The sequence below is a fragment of the Miniopterus natalensis genome, chromosome 6 (assembly GCF_054644295.1).
Source record: "Miniopterus natalensis isolate mMinNat1 chromosome 6, mMinNat1.hap1, whole genome shotgun sequence".
Classification (NCBI taxonomy): domain Eukaryota; kingdom Metazoa; phylum Chordata; class Mammalia; order Chiroptera; family Miniopteridae; genus Miniopterus; species Miniopterus natalensis.
The window spans coordinates 15,060,666-15,076,536 of NC_142086.1; the positions used below are offsets into that span (position 1 = coordinate 15,060,666).

At 40.4% G+C, this 15,871-nt stretch overlaps 1 protein-coding gene across 1 annotated transcript in view; it reads right to left on the reverse strand.

Annotated features, from left to right (window-relative positions):
* The window catches only part of ROBO1 (roundabout guidance receptor 1), a 370,388-nt gene that overhangs the window by 56,949 nt on the left and 297,568 nt on the right, over positions 1–15,871 (reverse strand). The window contains exons 10-16 of the mRNA XM_087818101.1: positions 12,871–13,076; positions 11,266–11,347; positions 10,920–11,088; positions 10,655–10,821; positions 4,650–4,771; positions 3,755–3,986; positions 2,690–2,811 (exon numbers count right to left, since the gene is read on the reverse strand). Coding sequence (XP_087674227.1) covers positions 2,690–2,811; positions 3,755–3,986; positions 4,650–4,771; positions 10,655–10,821; positions 10,920–11,088; positions 11,266–11,347; positions 12,871–13,076 — 1,100 coding nt within the window. The remainder of the gene's footprint in view (positions 1–2,689; positions 2,812–3,754; positions 3,987–4,649; positions 4,772–10,654; positions 10,822–10,919; positions 11,089–11,265; positions 11,348–12,870; positions 13,077–15,871) is intronic.

Genomic DNA, 15,871 nt, shown 5'->3' on the forward strand with positions numbered 1-15,871 from the left:
AGATGACCATGTAGCAAAAACCAGAGGAGAAGGCAACTCCGAGTCTAGCATTTGGCTTCAACAGGTGTTGGGGATAAACTGCCTGGTGCTATCAGTCCCATCACCTTTCCGACCCAAACCAAGAAGCAGTTGATTTAAAAAGAGACAGAGCTTCTGAATAACCTCAAGTACCTTGCATAAGTATGGTTATAAAAAACATAACTGGACATAAGAAGAAACATCCTAGGATTTTACTCCGCCTATGATATGTTGAACTATCAACAATGAGAGAAAATTAGCGCACTGATCTTGTATTTAATGTGAATATTAATTAGTCTTTGATAAACTATGAGATCATAAGGAATAACATATGATGTGAAAGAAAAATGTTCTTATAAGAAAATTATTACATATCTCATTAACTTTGATAATGACATTTGTGATAGGAAATTATTTTCAGGAAATAAATATTTCTGTTCTACACTATAATCCTTAATTTAAATTTCACTAAAGTAGTATTTATTAATAGGGTCATCCTTGGTGATATGCAAAGACACAGATATGGTGCAGGACAGACTTGGACTCAGTTTTGGGAAGAAAATGGTCCAAGGAGTAGTAAACCGTGCCCTATGTTCCTTATGATGTCCTTGAGCAAGAGGTGGGGTTAACTTCCATTAGCCTATTGTCTGAACTGTAATAGGAAATGGGATTTAAAATAAATCTAAGACTATCAGTGTCCTCTATCAGGAGCGCAATAACTTTTATTTTTTACCTTTGAAAGTTAATATTAATATAGTTTCAAAGCCTAACACCAGCAAATGGTCAGACTCTCTACCAGGATCTGACCATTTGGAAATAAAAGAGTCCTTTGTGATTTTCCCCCCAATTACATTAAGCAGCTGAGCCAAAGCCACAGACCGATTCTGTACCAGTCAATCAGGTTCTGAAAGGCATTTTATTATTTTAAATTGACCGTGAAGTTAAGTGAAATCCACTCTTTCGCATTTCTTCAGGAGAGAAATGAGTTCTGACTCTTAGGGGAAAATGCCTACATTACACAATTTTGCTTGAGAGCTGAGACATCACCTCATTTTAAATCCTTAAAACTCTTTATAACAGTTTATTTTTCTGGACTGAACCAAAGAATCCTGACATTCCTGGTATTGAAGTAACCTTGAAATTCATGAGAAGGCACTTAAAGTATCCAGACTCTGACCTTTTAGTGATTCAATTGCACTAGAAGATCTAAAATATTTCAAAAAAAGAAATCATTTGCCAGAAGAAAAGATCCTTGCAAAAAGCTGTCAATATCCAGATAAAGAACAATGACTGATCTGCCAACACCCAGCACTTGCATTTATGCATTCAAGTATTTTAAATACTTTTTAAAAGTTGCCCTTTTAAACGTGTACACAAATTTTCAGTTTATATATTTTTTAAATCATTTAAAAATAAATAGTATACCTAAAATTAAGCTCAGCATATCTGGTTATTGTGAAAACTATTTGCTACTCAGAAGAACACTGATGGTCTTTTTCTGGGCCTTAACCAAGAGTGCACACACATCAGAATGACCTAGAAAGATCTGCCAAATTATATATGCAAGGGCCCGACTACACCCACTGAATCAGAATTTCTGAGAATGGTGGCCAGGTGCCTCTATTTAAAAAATAAGTCCACAAGTGATTGTGATGTTAGCATGTAATTACCTGTACAAGGTAAAATGTGTTCACTTCTTAACATCAGTTTCATATCAATAGACATAGTATAAAATATTCAGATATATGAGATAATCTGTTGAGTATCATAATTTAGGTAATAATTATAAAAATACTCAGGTACCATAGAAATTTTAAGCCGTTTCTAGAGAAATATACGTTTTGTAGTTAATATTTTTCTAGTATGTAGTGTGTTTGCCTAAAGTGTTGAAAAAATACACATAAATCTCTTTTTTATTGATATTGTCCTGATTCAAATTCATTTATCAGAACTCATTAAGGCTACCCCATAATACAAATGCAAATTCACTGATAGGATAAATGTCATTTCCCTAACTTAGTTTTTATTGTACCTTGGCATGTTTAAAATATTTGCACAAAATTAATCTATGTAAGACCCTCTAAATTCAATGAACAGAGCTGATGGACTTCACAGGTAAAAATAATTATTCAGAATCATTCGATTAAATCATATGATGATATATCATATATTTTAAAAATTCATTTAAACAGGAGTTTATATTTGAATTTCCACTGAGACATGAAATATTGTTGAGAGACTACAACAAGGTTTACAGGTTAAAAAAATGATTTTCATCAACATAAATAAATTTTTTATCTTAGCTCCAAAGAAAATCATATTTGACAGAATGTGACTTAGACAATGCCATGGGGCAACCCAATCCTACAACATATATTTAAATTACTTCTGGGGGGGGGGGGGATAAAAAAGGTTTTTTATTTGTATGTACATTTGCTTTTGATGTGACATTACACCTACCTAAATATTATGTAATGTAGATTCTCTCCTTTAAACGATTTTTTTAAATTACTGAATAAACAAGAAAGTGTTTTAAAAAATAATTTTACATAGTGCTATGCAAGCCAGCAGATGGCGCCAAATATCCATGCACAATTTGACCAAGGTTTCTTTTTCTTTTCTCTGTAGGAGGAGAGGGCCATCCACCAGTCAATCACTCTATATGTATTACCTTATACTCTTGGACCATGCCGTTTTGAGTGTCTTCTGGGGGAGGCTGCCAACTAACAAGAATTGCAGTTCCATTTCCATCATTCTTTGATACAGTTACACTTTGAGGTGGGGCACTGGGTGCTATTAAATTATTTCAAAAAGTAGATACATTATGAGTGCATTAGAGAACATTAAAAGCATACACGTAAAATTTAAAGTCAAACAATAACTATATAAAATGTTTATCAATATATGCATGTGTTTTAAAGAAGTATCTCATTCAAGTCTCAACAGTCCCAAACTAAGTTTTTTCTCAATATTGCCAAGACATTGTTACTATGAATTTTTCATAGCCAACATTACATAGATTATCTCCACACAGAAAATCACAGGGAAAATTCCTACTTCTGTTACCTTAGTCCCATGTTCTCCATAAAAATGTTTAAAAAAATCTGGAGATGAATGATAATCATCCATGATATTAAGTCTATTGTATCATTTATATACTCAAAGTACTAAAGATATTTTAGAAACATTCTGGTTATTTTTAAAGAGTATAGTGGTGATATGTAACCTTTTACCTTTATTTAAATATTTTTAATTTCCAGTTATAGGGTGGCCAATCCTACTGGTTTGTCTAGAACTGCAGGGTTTCCAGGGACATGAGTCATGAGTATAAAATGCTAACCCTGGAAAGTCCTGGGCAAACCAAGACATTACTCACCTTATTTACAAGTCATTACTCAAGATAACATTTAATAAATGAATGGGAAATAACGCAAAGGCAAGCAAATTGAAAACATTTCCATCTTTAAACATGAATTTTATTTCTGAGTGATTAAATATATCCTATATACGCCATTAAGCAATACAGTGTTCCACATTTGCAGTTTTGTACAGGCCTCTATTAAATCAATTTATAATAGTTCTAATTAAACAAATCTTATTAGCAAAATATAATGTTCAATATAAAAAGACAGTTAATAATGTCACTATTAACATCAAAAATTTTCAATCAAGTTGATAAAAGCCTAACAAGATGTACCGTGCAATGCATAGAAATCACACGCTTCATGATACTTGCCTTCTTCCAGGGTTTTGGCAAACTTGATTTCACTGTCTGCGCCTTGAAATTCGTTAAAGAAAGGACGCGCCTTGATTTCATAGTTGACTCCCTTTTTGAGGTCGGGGAGCACCACGCTGTTTTTGGTTGGTGTTCTCACTTCAAAAACCAGCCACTCGGACTCACCATGGCTGGCTCCAGATGGCCGATAAAGAATTTTATATCCTTGAATATACTGAGACTGTTGGTCCACCTATTAGTATGACACAAAAATGTAGTCGTTAATAGCTATTTATTGGTTTGTTAGAAGGTTATGAAAATTAAATGCGACGAAATACGAAATAAAAAAGTATTTGGCATCATTCCGTGGCTTTCTAGTTTACATACAGCAGAATACTAAAAAGAGATCGCTGTCTTTTGTAATGTGTTCCCCTTTTCAGCTTAATATACAGCGTTAGATGCTAATTTCTATGCTTCCGCGGGAATGGACACCATCAAAGCACTTCTGAGCCGGCGTCTAGAGAGATCTCTTCAGTGTCCGGGAATGAGAAAACCCGTGTCTTACCGCTTCTAATTTCAAAGCCTAATTAATGCTACGTGGAAATATTTATGTTAAAAATAATGTGATAATTTATAACAAGTTACATCTTCGTAATGAATACCGTTTCTTCCCTCGGAAGCTGGTAAAGTTCCTTACTGCAGCGCAGCAGCAAATACAAAGATAAAACGTCTGTGTTTAAGGCCAGTCCACTGGCGCCACCAACAAGCTGATTCCGTTCTAAAGTTCTCCTTGGTGGAGCGTGAGCAACCGACAGATACAATTTAATCACCCGCTATATACGTCTGTTTTTCACACAGTGATCTCCCAGAGGCGCCTGCCTCTTGAGCGTGTGGCCGGAGGGCGGCGAGGACCTACCGTCCAGTGGACCTCGACGGAGGAGGAGGAGAGGACGGTCGGGCTGTGGAGGTGCAGGACCACGTCCCCCAGCTCCCTCTGCACCTGCTTGTGATCCACCCCCGGGCTTGTCGGCGGAACATCTGCAACAACCAAGAAGACTGTCAGAGCTCGCAGGATGTCGCGGACTCGAGTGGAAACGCGGTGAAACACCCTCCACGCACCGCAGCTCTCAGAAAAGGAGGATCGTCGCGACTGCTCAGCCGCTGGAAGAGAGAGCGCCAGGGGACAGGGCAGCCTCCTCCTCGGGCTCAGGGGCGGGGGCGGGGGCCCAGGGCAGGCATGTGTAAGCGTCCACGCAGGTGCAGGTGCAGGTGCAGGTGCAGGCCCGGGTACAGAGGTGCGGCCACAGGCGAGTGAGGGGCAGAGGGAGGGCCACAGCGGCAAGCGGCAGCCCCACCAGGGATGCGGCTCCCTCCCCTGCAGATGGGGGCCTGGGGCAGCCCCGCTGAGCTGGTCAGGAGCTTCTGCAGTGACCCCGACTACGCCGGAAAGGAGAGAGGCTGGAACCGCAGCACGCGGGGGGCAATGAAAAGAAGGAGATGTAAGTGGAAAAGAAGTCAGACGCCTTACATCGCGTAAGAAGAACCTGGGCAGCTTCCCGAATTACATAGGGACGTTATTGGCTGAGGAGAACAAGAAGGTGCCCGGGGAACAGGACAGGGTAGGATAGAATCGGATAGATAGGCCGGGGTCAGGGAGGCCGGGGTCAGGCAGGCCGGGGTCAGGGAGGCCGGGGTCAGGGAGGCCGGGGTCAGGCAGGCCGGGGTCAGGGAGGCCGGGGTCAGGGAGGCCGGGGTCAGGGAGGCCGGGGTCAGGCAGGCCGGGGTCAGGCAGGCCAGGGTCAGGGAGGCCGGGGTCAGGCAGGGTAGGGTCAGGCAGGGTAGGGTGGAATAGAGTACAGTAGCATAAATCTGGTGAGAAAAGGTACTTATATTTAATTGATGATGGTTTGGTTCAGCTTAGTTACAGTGTCACAGCAAAGAAGGTTTAACCAAAAGTGTTTAATCAGAAGAACACCAACATTTTAGAGAGGAGACCAAGAACACAGTAAAAAGCAGTGTTCATTTATGTTGCATTTCCCCCAACAATAAAAGGTTTTGTTGAACTTACTAAAGTCATTATTCAATAAAAATTGTGATTTCCATGGAGATGTTCTAAAGACAGATGTTTTGCTTAGTTCGTAATAGTTAATGGGAACAAGGGGTGAAAAAGAGAGAAAATAAAATTTTCTCTGCATCCAGAATTCTCCTCAGGGTACTGTATCTTGACCTATGTATTTTAGATTATTTTCCATCCATAAACAATAGACACAGGCATTTTAGTTTTTTGAATGATTAACTTCTTTCAAAGAACTGTGCACAGATGGTGCGAACATGCATGGAAAGGGGCTGAGTATCTCTGGTGGAGCCCAGGGAAGGCAGGCAGGTGGGCGGGATGCTGACCGAGTGCCGGGCACTCAGGGAAACAATGCTCCTGACCACACACGTATGTGTATGTGTGCGTATATATATATACATATATGTGCATATTATATAGAGAGTGCTAATAATTAAGCAAAACTAGAAAAACTGAGATAATTCTGGCTTTTCACACTTTATCATTCCTTCGACTATCTCTGGCTAATACTGGCCCTCGGGCCACCTGGGACCACAGCCTATTGTCACTTTCCCACCTCGGGCACATTTCCTTCCCCACCCTCGCATTTCCTCCTCTGACTTCAGCCCCCTCCTAGCTCCATGGTGAGACTAAATTCCTCGGAATAAGACGGACTTGGGCTTGCACCCCAGCTCAGCAGCTTCACACCGTCGACCACCGGGAAGGTTTCTGAACTTCACTCTTTTCGTTCCCTCATCTGTCTAGTGGTGACTGACGGGCACTTCCGAGGCCACCGTGAGGGCTGCGTTTGGAAGGCATGGAAAGTCCTTTCCGTGAGGGCAGGGGTCCCAACCCTGGGGACCCAGAGATCCCTCGCAGTGCCCCACACGGCCTGGGCTCAGGAAACACCGGCGGCGCTAACACGCACTCGTGTCTGGGAAAGACACACACGAGTCAGCACCTGAACATACGCCTCCCAGGTAAGCTCCACCCGCAGGGCACCTTCTCCCTTTTGGGAAGGATCTTCAAACACGTACGTAAACCATTTTACGAGGTTTAACAACTATGATTTCACTGCAACCCTCAATTCCTCTGGTTTGAGATAAACTCACCCGTTAACACCCTCGTGAAAATGACTAAGTGCTCTGGCCTAGTGAAACCATTTTGACAACAGCAGCCTAGAATATTTAGAAAATTTCCCACCAGAGAGAAAAAAAGGGAAAATCGTCTAACAAGGTAATATTGAGAAGTTTCTGGATTGGACCTTTATTGTTCTGTTCTCCTCTGCCACCTGGGAGAAATATATTATAATGTAAACGGTCCTGCCCAACATTCAGAATCGTGCTTGGAGGAAATCTCCAATATGATTCCATTTCATAGGGGAACCCAAACACCATCCCTGAGGGGAGAGCTCTCAGGCCCCACCTCGCTATGCACAGTAAAGGTCTTACCATCTATACCGGACCTATTCTGCATATTTGGTGTCTTTAGAAAATAAGGGTCACAACTACTGTGTGGATGGGACATGTGGGTGAAGAACAGTAGGGAGAGTGGCCACAGCCACCTCGCCCGGCAGTGACCACCCCACCCCTACCTTCGGCTTCTAATCTCATCTTCCTGGCATCATCAAGTTTTGTCTTTGGGAAAACATTTTGATTATCCTGTGACAAGGTTCTAACTCCAACTGTGACAAAGGTCTACCTGACTCCTGGACTGGAAACCACACTCTCTTATTTTTGCAAGCCCCCTACTTTGGGCCCAGCTCATCCATAGGAATCTTCACTTGGGGATGGTGTTTTTGCAGACACGTTGCAGAAATGGTTGTAGAAAAGATGCTTGCTCCAATGAATCAATGTTCAACAAGTCTGTTCCGAATTATCTCTACCCTTGGCTCTTCCCCTTCCTGCGTATATGTCCTGGACTCTTCAATTTTATTTTTTTCCAGGTTCCTCCCCAGGTTCCCGCTATAGAAAATAATTAGCCTGGCCCTCAGCTGGGCTTCACAGCATCTCAAAAGCAGTGTGAGAATCAGACGAGGAACTCTTCCCCAGCTTTACTTCTGCGGATGGGCCCTGTTTTTTGTCTGAGGTTAGAAGAAGTGTATCTTTTCCACATGATAATCTCTTAAAAGGTAAGGAAAAGACGTCATGCGTACTCTAAGTTTATTATTTTGAGGGTTAAATCCAAGATCCTTGGACTTTTTTCCCAATGATGTGATGTTTATCCTTCCTGTAGCCACACCAACGATCCTCACTGCCCTCCTCTTAAAAGTCTACCTGAGCCCACCCGGCGTGGCTCAGCGGTTGAGCATCGACCTAGGATCCAGGAGATCCAGGTTCGATTCCCAGTCAGGGCACATGCCCGGGTTGCGGGCTCCATCCCCAGTGGGGGGCGTGCAGGAGGCAGCCGATCAATGACTCCCTCCTCATTGATGTTTCTCTCTCTCTCCCTCTCCCTTCCTCTCTGAAATCAATATATATATAAGTCTACCTGAAAAGGTTGATGTTTCTCTCTCTCTCCCTCTCCCTTCCTCTCTGAAATCAATATATATATAAGTCTACCTGAAAAGGTGGTGCTCAGAAAGGAACACTTACTCCATTAGTGATCTGACCAATTCAGGCTGAAAGGGGACGTTACTTGATCCAGACACGATTCTGCTAATGCCAACTAAGACTCGTTTATTCTTCTGGCGACGACATCACTCAGTTGGCTCCGACGGGTGTTTTAGTTGACTTCAAACACTGACGTCGGCCTGGCCCTGGCCACCCTCACACACACTCACAAGTACTCCCTGTAAGTCCCATGCTCTCAGCCTGTCCTTCCACAGCTAATTTTTAAAACCTAAATTCAAGCACCAGATTTTTAAATTTTCCCCGTTGTTCCCATCTTGTTAGCGCCGGCCCATCGTTTCAGTCTGCCAAAATGTACTTAACCGATTCTCTCAAGCAGCACGCTGGCCGTCTTCCTCAGTTTTATGATATCTGTAAATTTTATGAACTTCTTTTCTTTTTAGTCCAGACAGTGAAAGAAATACAAGTCCAATTACAAAGTCTAATGGTATAGAATAAAATAAAAATCTGAGTTTTGTATAATCATAAATTGATTCGTGAATTTAATCTTTGCCCAATCCTGTGGAGTAGGTATTTTTGGCCCCACTCAGATAGGGGAGGAAACTGAAGCTCAGGACTAATTCACCCAGGGCCAGAGGCCGGTGTGTTAAAGAGCTGAGACGAAAAGTTCTTTGATTTCAAAATTATGTACCTATTTTCCTGTATTTCTAGTCCTCCTGTTGACATACCTTTTCATGTACAAAGGTAAGTTGATTAAAATTTTAATAAACATATTGGGATAAAATGTTGGCTATATACTGACTTACAAATAAAGACGAGGTAATACAAAGTCATTTTGATGAGTATGTGAACACACAGCAGCCAGTCACAGCTCCACTCGGAGCCTGTTAGAGGAGGCCGCTGTCCGGGGCAGAGGTTCAGGCTCGCTGCACAGCCTCGCAGTTTCTGGATGCTTCACAAACACACATCTAACACTGCGAACCTCAGCCGGCCTCAGGCAGCCCCGAGAATATCAGAGCTCCCGGGGAGGTGACTCATGACAGCAAATATAGGCATCTGGGTGTGTTGACTTCACACAGCAAGAGACAGACGTGGGCATGTTCTACAGCTCGGTTTTGCTTTCTCTGTGAATTCTGAAACAAAAAGTCCTTCCAGAAAGATTGTTTATACACTCGCTGGGGAAGACAAAACATGCAGCAGGCTGGCTGGCAGGCCCTCTCCCAAGCCAGGAAAGGAGCAGTTTCAAGCTTTCAGTGATTTTGTGTACCAGTTGTTTCTACCACTGTAGATCAGTTACGTTTTTCCTTTGGAAATGTAAAACTCAAGATGGAGACGTTATGAATCCTCAGTATGTTCAACAAAGACTTTGATGTTTCCAGTCACTAGGACCTAGAATTACTCTGCTTTATTCATATAAGAGCGACCGTATTTTAATTGTGATGACAATATGTTCCAAAAAAGGTAAAGGATGATTCAACTTCATCTCTTTTCTTTAAATATAAAAATTTACTCCTATTAAAATAGTGAAATAATAAGGTGAGCAAGAGGGCGCATGGGAGTGATCTGACCGTTGAAAACAAAACATAATTTCTATTCATAAAAGACAATAAACAGCAGTGTATCTGGAATATGGCCCAAGTGATAAAATGTTTCAATTTCAAATGTTTTAGAAGCAGCTTTAACATGTTCATTTTCCTTTTCTGATGTTTCTTTCATCCAACTTTGCCCAAAATATACATGATTTCCATTTAAAATTTTAATATATCATGACTCACATAATCAACAATAAAAGACGGGCCAAAGAACACACACACCTAAAGTATTTTTTTCCATGTTTCTTGGTAGGAGACTGGACAGAGGGATTAAAAACTAGCCAAGCTTATCTTCCAAATCTCTCTTACATTTGCATGATTTCCAGAAAAGATCACTTGTAAAATTTATTCAATTTTAAATACAATTATTATAAGATTAATATTTTATACCCACATATCACCATATTTAAAATCACAAAATTGAATATAATACAAAAAAATATTCTGATAACGTTTTTGTCTCATTCGATTTGTGATTTTATAAAATCAGAAACATTTCTCTGTTATTAACTTTATCTTGGCATGGTTAGTCCAGAAAATAATAGTTTGCAGACGTCGCATCTGTGCGTTAAAAGTTAATTGAGCAACACGGAAGACAGAATTACGTTAAATACACAATCCTCACGTATAGTAGAAATGATGCACCTGGAATATTATAGTATCTAAAGATAAGTAGGTGTCACAGGTTGAGGAAATCAACATTTACCTTGCGTTTTCACCGGATCTGATATCTGGCTTGGATCACTGATTCCATATGCATTCGCTGCCCTCACGAGGAAGAGGTAAATTGCATTAGGCTTGAGCCCTTTGATGGCAAACGTTTCTGTCTTCACATTCTCTGCGACGGTCTGCCAGCTGCTACCAGACGCATGACTAAGGAGAGACACCAGTTAGAACCTGCACATTTAATGCTACCGTGCATATTAAATGGTGAAAAAAAGAGCCACCGAGAAACATCATTTCCACTCTACCTGAAGGCTTCGAGGATGTAAGAGGTTGGAGTTGCACCTGAATTCAAGTTGGGTTGCCATGACAACGTTACTGTGTTTCTGCTGACATCTGTAACTTCCGGTTTGGAGGGGGCACTAGGGATTAAGTTGGGGTCGGTGGGTCTTGGAGGCTGAACGGGAACCCCAAATTCTAATAAAGGAAAAGAGACAAAAGATGTTTGCCCAACCACAGGTCCACGCAGAAACAAATGCAGGTAACATGTCCACGCACCCTTCCAGGCATCAGGACATCACTTTATCTCTTTACCAATAAGTAAGCAACTACATCTGAAGCTTTGTGGGAAGGTGGAAACACTGTCTCATGTACCTTGGACTTCAATGTAAGCGCTCCACGTTGCTTCGCCACTGGGGGTGGATGCGATGCAGGTGTACCGGCCGGTGTCGCCCAGCTGAGAAGACAGATGGAAAATAAATATTTAGAACAATGAAGAGCTCAGTGGGCTGGAAAAGCAATTATAGGGTTTGTATATGGCCCATGAATATGGGTAACTGCATTAAAATGCCCTACCCCAAAACTACCTTTTAATTGATTATATTTTTTCTTGAATGTGAAGGAAAATATTGCAGAGACACAAATATATTTTAGATAGTTATTCTGGTTATATAGTAAAAATAATTAATTGAATTAACATTATTTTCAGTATCTGTGACAATAAATAATCCAAAGGGATAATCTTGATTGCTAAATTGTATCTTTATATTTAGTAAGTCACATCATGAGGCTGATAAAGTTTTAGTCAATGACTATTCTTGCTGTTCTGTATTTTATCAGCGTTTCAACTATATGGATATCTGAGATAAACAGATATTTATGAAAAAAGGCTAGACACAAAATGAGTTCTTCTTATTTACCTTTCCCACTTTTTAAAACCCTATAACTGGAGGCAGTGTGATCAGCGTGAAGCCGCACCCTAGCTGGAATGAACACCCTCTCCCTTCTGAAGGCTGGATGCCAGAAGACAGACACAGGTCATATGTTGGGCTTTAAGCTCATCAGCAGCGTAATGACCCCATACACCTCTGTGTAGCGTAACAGCTCTATCTTCAGGTCATGTTTGATAAAGCATGAATGTTGTCATCTTGCTCCGGAGATTATAATAACAAAACCACAATAGTTTGCACAAAGAAGTATAACAGATTCACTTTTGTAGCACATAAAATGAACTGCTAATGCGGATCCAAAACTCCAGAGAGGCCACCCACAATAGGCAATAAAGCGATTGAAATTTGCGTCTATCGCTGACAAGGCTATTCTTTCACATGCCTCATGAGCTTGTCTGAACTTGACCTAAAAAGAAAAAGAAAAATCTAAGCAGAACAACACAGCCCTGAAAGAACAGGTGTGGTGGATGTGATGCCCTGGGAAGGCAAATCCCTACACTGTTCCGACAAACCTGTGGGCTTTTCACCAGCTAGCGCTCCGACTTCAATGTACACTCAGTGTGTACCGTGCTTTACAGTTTTTGTTCGCATGTATCATATCCTGTAATTGCAAAATGCTGAACCTAATATTCACACCAGGGGAACTGCTCAAGTACACTGAATGTAAAAATGGTGCAGAAAAGTATCTTTGAAAAAATGCTTTATGGAACGAATGATGGCTTCATACCACTACTTAGAGGGTATTTTTTTCTCCCACAAATTCTCATCTACTTTCCTCAACAGGTCTCAAAAATCTTTTTTCTTCCTCCACCTAAAACCTTAAATTACCTGCCATGGGCTAAATTATGAGTCAAGCCATCTTAAATATACACAGTGGAATGTCTGAACAAATAAAACATCCAATTAAAAACATATTAATACTGTTATTTGGCATTTCATTAATTCTAAAACCTGAGACCTCAACACCGGTTGCTGGAGGCAAAAACAAAGCGAAACAAAGTGGGAAACCCAGGGTGCCATCTCCAGTTACCTTGGCGTATCGGATCTGCAGAACTCCAGTCTCGAGCTGCTTAATTCGAGAATCCTGGGTTGAAACAAGAACTCCATCCTTTCTCCACAGAATCGTGGGCACCGGGCTGCCTGTGGCCACACAGCTGAGCACCAAAGTCCCATCCACTGCCACTGTCTGGTTCACAGGACCCTGTCGAATGACTGGGGGAGGCCGGTCTGCAATCACTGCCGGAAGAAACAACAGGAAACAGGGTTTTGCAACTGGAAGCAATTTTCTAATCATAGAAGCAACAGCAATTGCTCAAGGCTTTGAAACAAACTAATTAAACAAGTCATTACAGTCGGAGACATGCATTATTCAGAATGCATTTATGTGATGTACTGATTCAGAATGTTAAAATGAGATAAAATGTACTCCTTTGAAGTGGCCAACCCCTGGCTGAGCTTGCTGCAGCGTCGAGGAACCTACTTACCTAGAGCTCAGGGACTAAATAAGCATTGTGGACAGGGAGGCAGAGGCAGAGTGGTGAGAAGTGGCATGCTGTGCTTTTTAAACTTTAAAATACGTACAAAATAAAAACAACAAACATTTACCCCCAGAAAACTCATGAGAGAAATTTTTATAAATGAACCAAAGCCAACTTGATGTTTGATCACTGTTTTGGGTCACACAGAAAAAATGACGGTATCATGTTTGACAATTTTGGATTCAAAAAGGTGCCTGGACCTTCATAATTTACAAATCAATATGGTTGAGCTTCTTTCATCTTGGAATTCTTTCTATTAAAATTTCCCAATCCTAAGGAAGTCAGAGAAATGGGAAACTGCCCAAATACACTGTTGGTGGGCTGCTCCAAATACATAACTCACACCACTGTCCTGTCCTACGCAAGTACCAGAACTTATAGGAATGGGAAAACACTATCACCTCAATAGTTTTAATGTGTATAGGAAGGGATAATGGGACACATTTTTTAATATATAAATGAAAGTATTATTATTATATAAAAAATCTATAACCTAAAAACATTATCTGAGATAATAAAGAAATTATTGTGGGGAAGGCCTAAAAACACTGTAGTGGAACTAGAATATATATTGCAATAGAGAAATGCTCTCATCCCCTGACCTAAGCAATTCAGGTGAAATGCAATTTAAAAAGCAAATACATATATACATATATGTATTTTAAATTCTCACCATTGCTTTTAAAATCCTTTCCATTACTTTTTCAGAGAGAGTGGAAGGCGGAGACAGGGAAACACTAACGTGAGAGAGACACATCGATTGGTCACCTCCCACATGTGCCCCAACGGGGGTCAGGGATCAAGCCAGCAAATGAGGTACATGCCCTTGACCAGAATTGAACCCAAGACCCAGTCCACAGGCTGACACTCTAACCGCTGAGCAAAACTGGCTAGGCAGATATTTTTTTAAATAAATAAAATATTAAAAATTAAGTTTAATAAAAATCTTTTTCCTTATCAAGCTTTAAAATTCTGAATATTAGTTAAAAAGCTGTAAAAGTTACGCATATACAGAAGACACTTTTAAGAAGTCGCCTGATTAGGGAAGACTGGATGCCAGAGTAACTAAGTCTTGGATGCAACCATTTGTAAAGCTGGATGTGTCACGTTCCAAGCTTTATGCCTCAAAGATTTCCACAAGCCGGAGTCACACTTCAATTTGTTACTCATTTATCATGCAATAATTATTAGTTTTGCGCATTCAATCTGAGGAAAACAAGAAAGCAAGGGAGTGAAATCAGCAACTGTGCATTTTTACTTCATTCTTCCAATTCTCTTTCATCCTTGGTTACTAGTGTGAAATTAGTTAATACCAGGGGTGGTGTATTAGAGGCTGGAGTTTAAAACTTGGCAGATAGTCCGTAGATGAAAAATATAAGCCAATAATTCCTTTGTTTAGAACTATTTAATCTTTTCTACCGTATCTGTTGAGATTAGCTAAAATCAAATCAGAGGCCCTTCTTAATAGGTATGAAAAAAGAATGAAAGTGTTTTATTGCACTTGGATTTTTATAAGACTCTGCCACCTGTGTTCTACTGATTATAAGAATAAATGAATATTTATTTCCAGACATGAATTAAATCAGTAACAGAGTGTTTCTTTATAACTAATTAGAAATAAGTCCAGTAACAGAGTGATCTACATTTGGTAGTCTTATTAAATTTAGAAACGATCCAGTATCTGGGGATTTATTCAGTTTTCTATATCTTTACAGTTCTTTGATATGTGCACCGTATTTAGCATCATCCGCACCTCCCTACCCGTCTCAATACAGTTCAATGATGCCATTTCTGTCATTTCTTTCTTTCTGGTATACACTGGGCAGTTTCCAAAATTAAAGCAAGCAAAGAAGAGCAGGATCGGTTATTAGTTCCACCATCTGTCGTGTATCTTTGGGCAAGTTCCTTAAATTCTCAAAGCCTCAGGGTTTCTGTAAATATGATAATATTTGATGAAAATAATATTTGTTCTAACAAGCTTGGGCAATTGCTATGGAGATTTAAATGGAAGAGTAGATGGGAAAGTGCTTTGCTAATTGCAGAAAGGTAGACATATATGAATTGTCACATCACCACTAAACGTTTCCGTAAAAAGAGAATATTCAGATCAGAGCTAAAAGTGTTTCTTAAGGCAATTTCACACTTTTTGATAGAAAAAAGATGGAGCATTTTGGTGTTGTCAGAGGTTAGAATAAAATACTGCTGAAATGTTTAAATGTACTCAAAGAAAGAGGGTTGTACATTCACGAGTCAAAACTAACTTTAGGATTTATAAGGTAAACCTCCAAGAAGGTACTAATATTTTACACTACGGTTATTAGAATGAATTATCAGGTTGATACAATAGAAAGTTTTAAAAAAAGCAGAAATACATTTTAACAAAGCAAGGAAGGGCATAGACTCCGGAGTCAGAAAGATGAAGCTCCATAAAATGAAAATATCCCTCAGCTGTGCTCTCCAACACAGACGCCAGCAGTTCAAGTGGCCACTGAG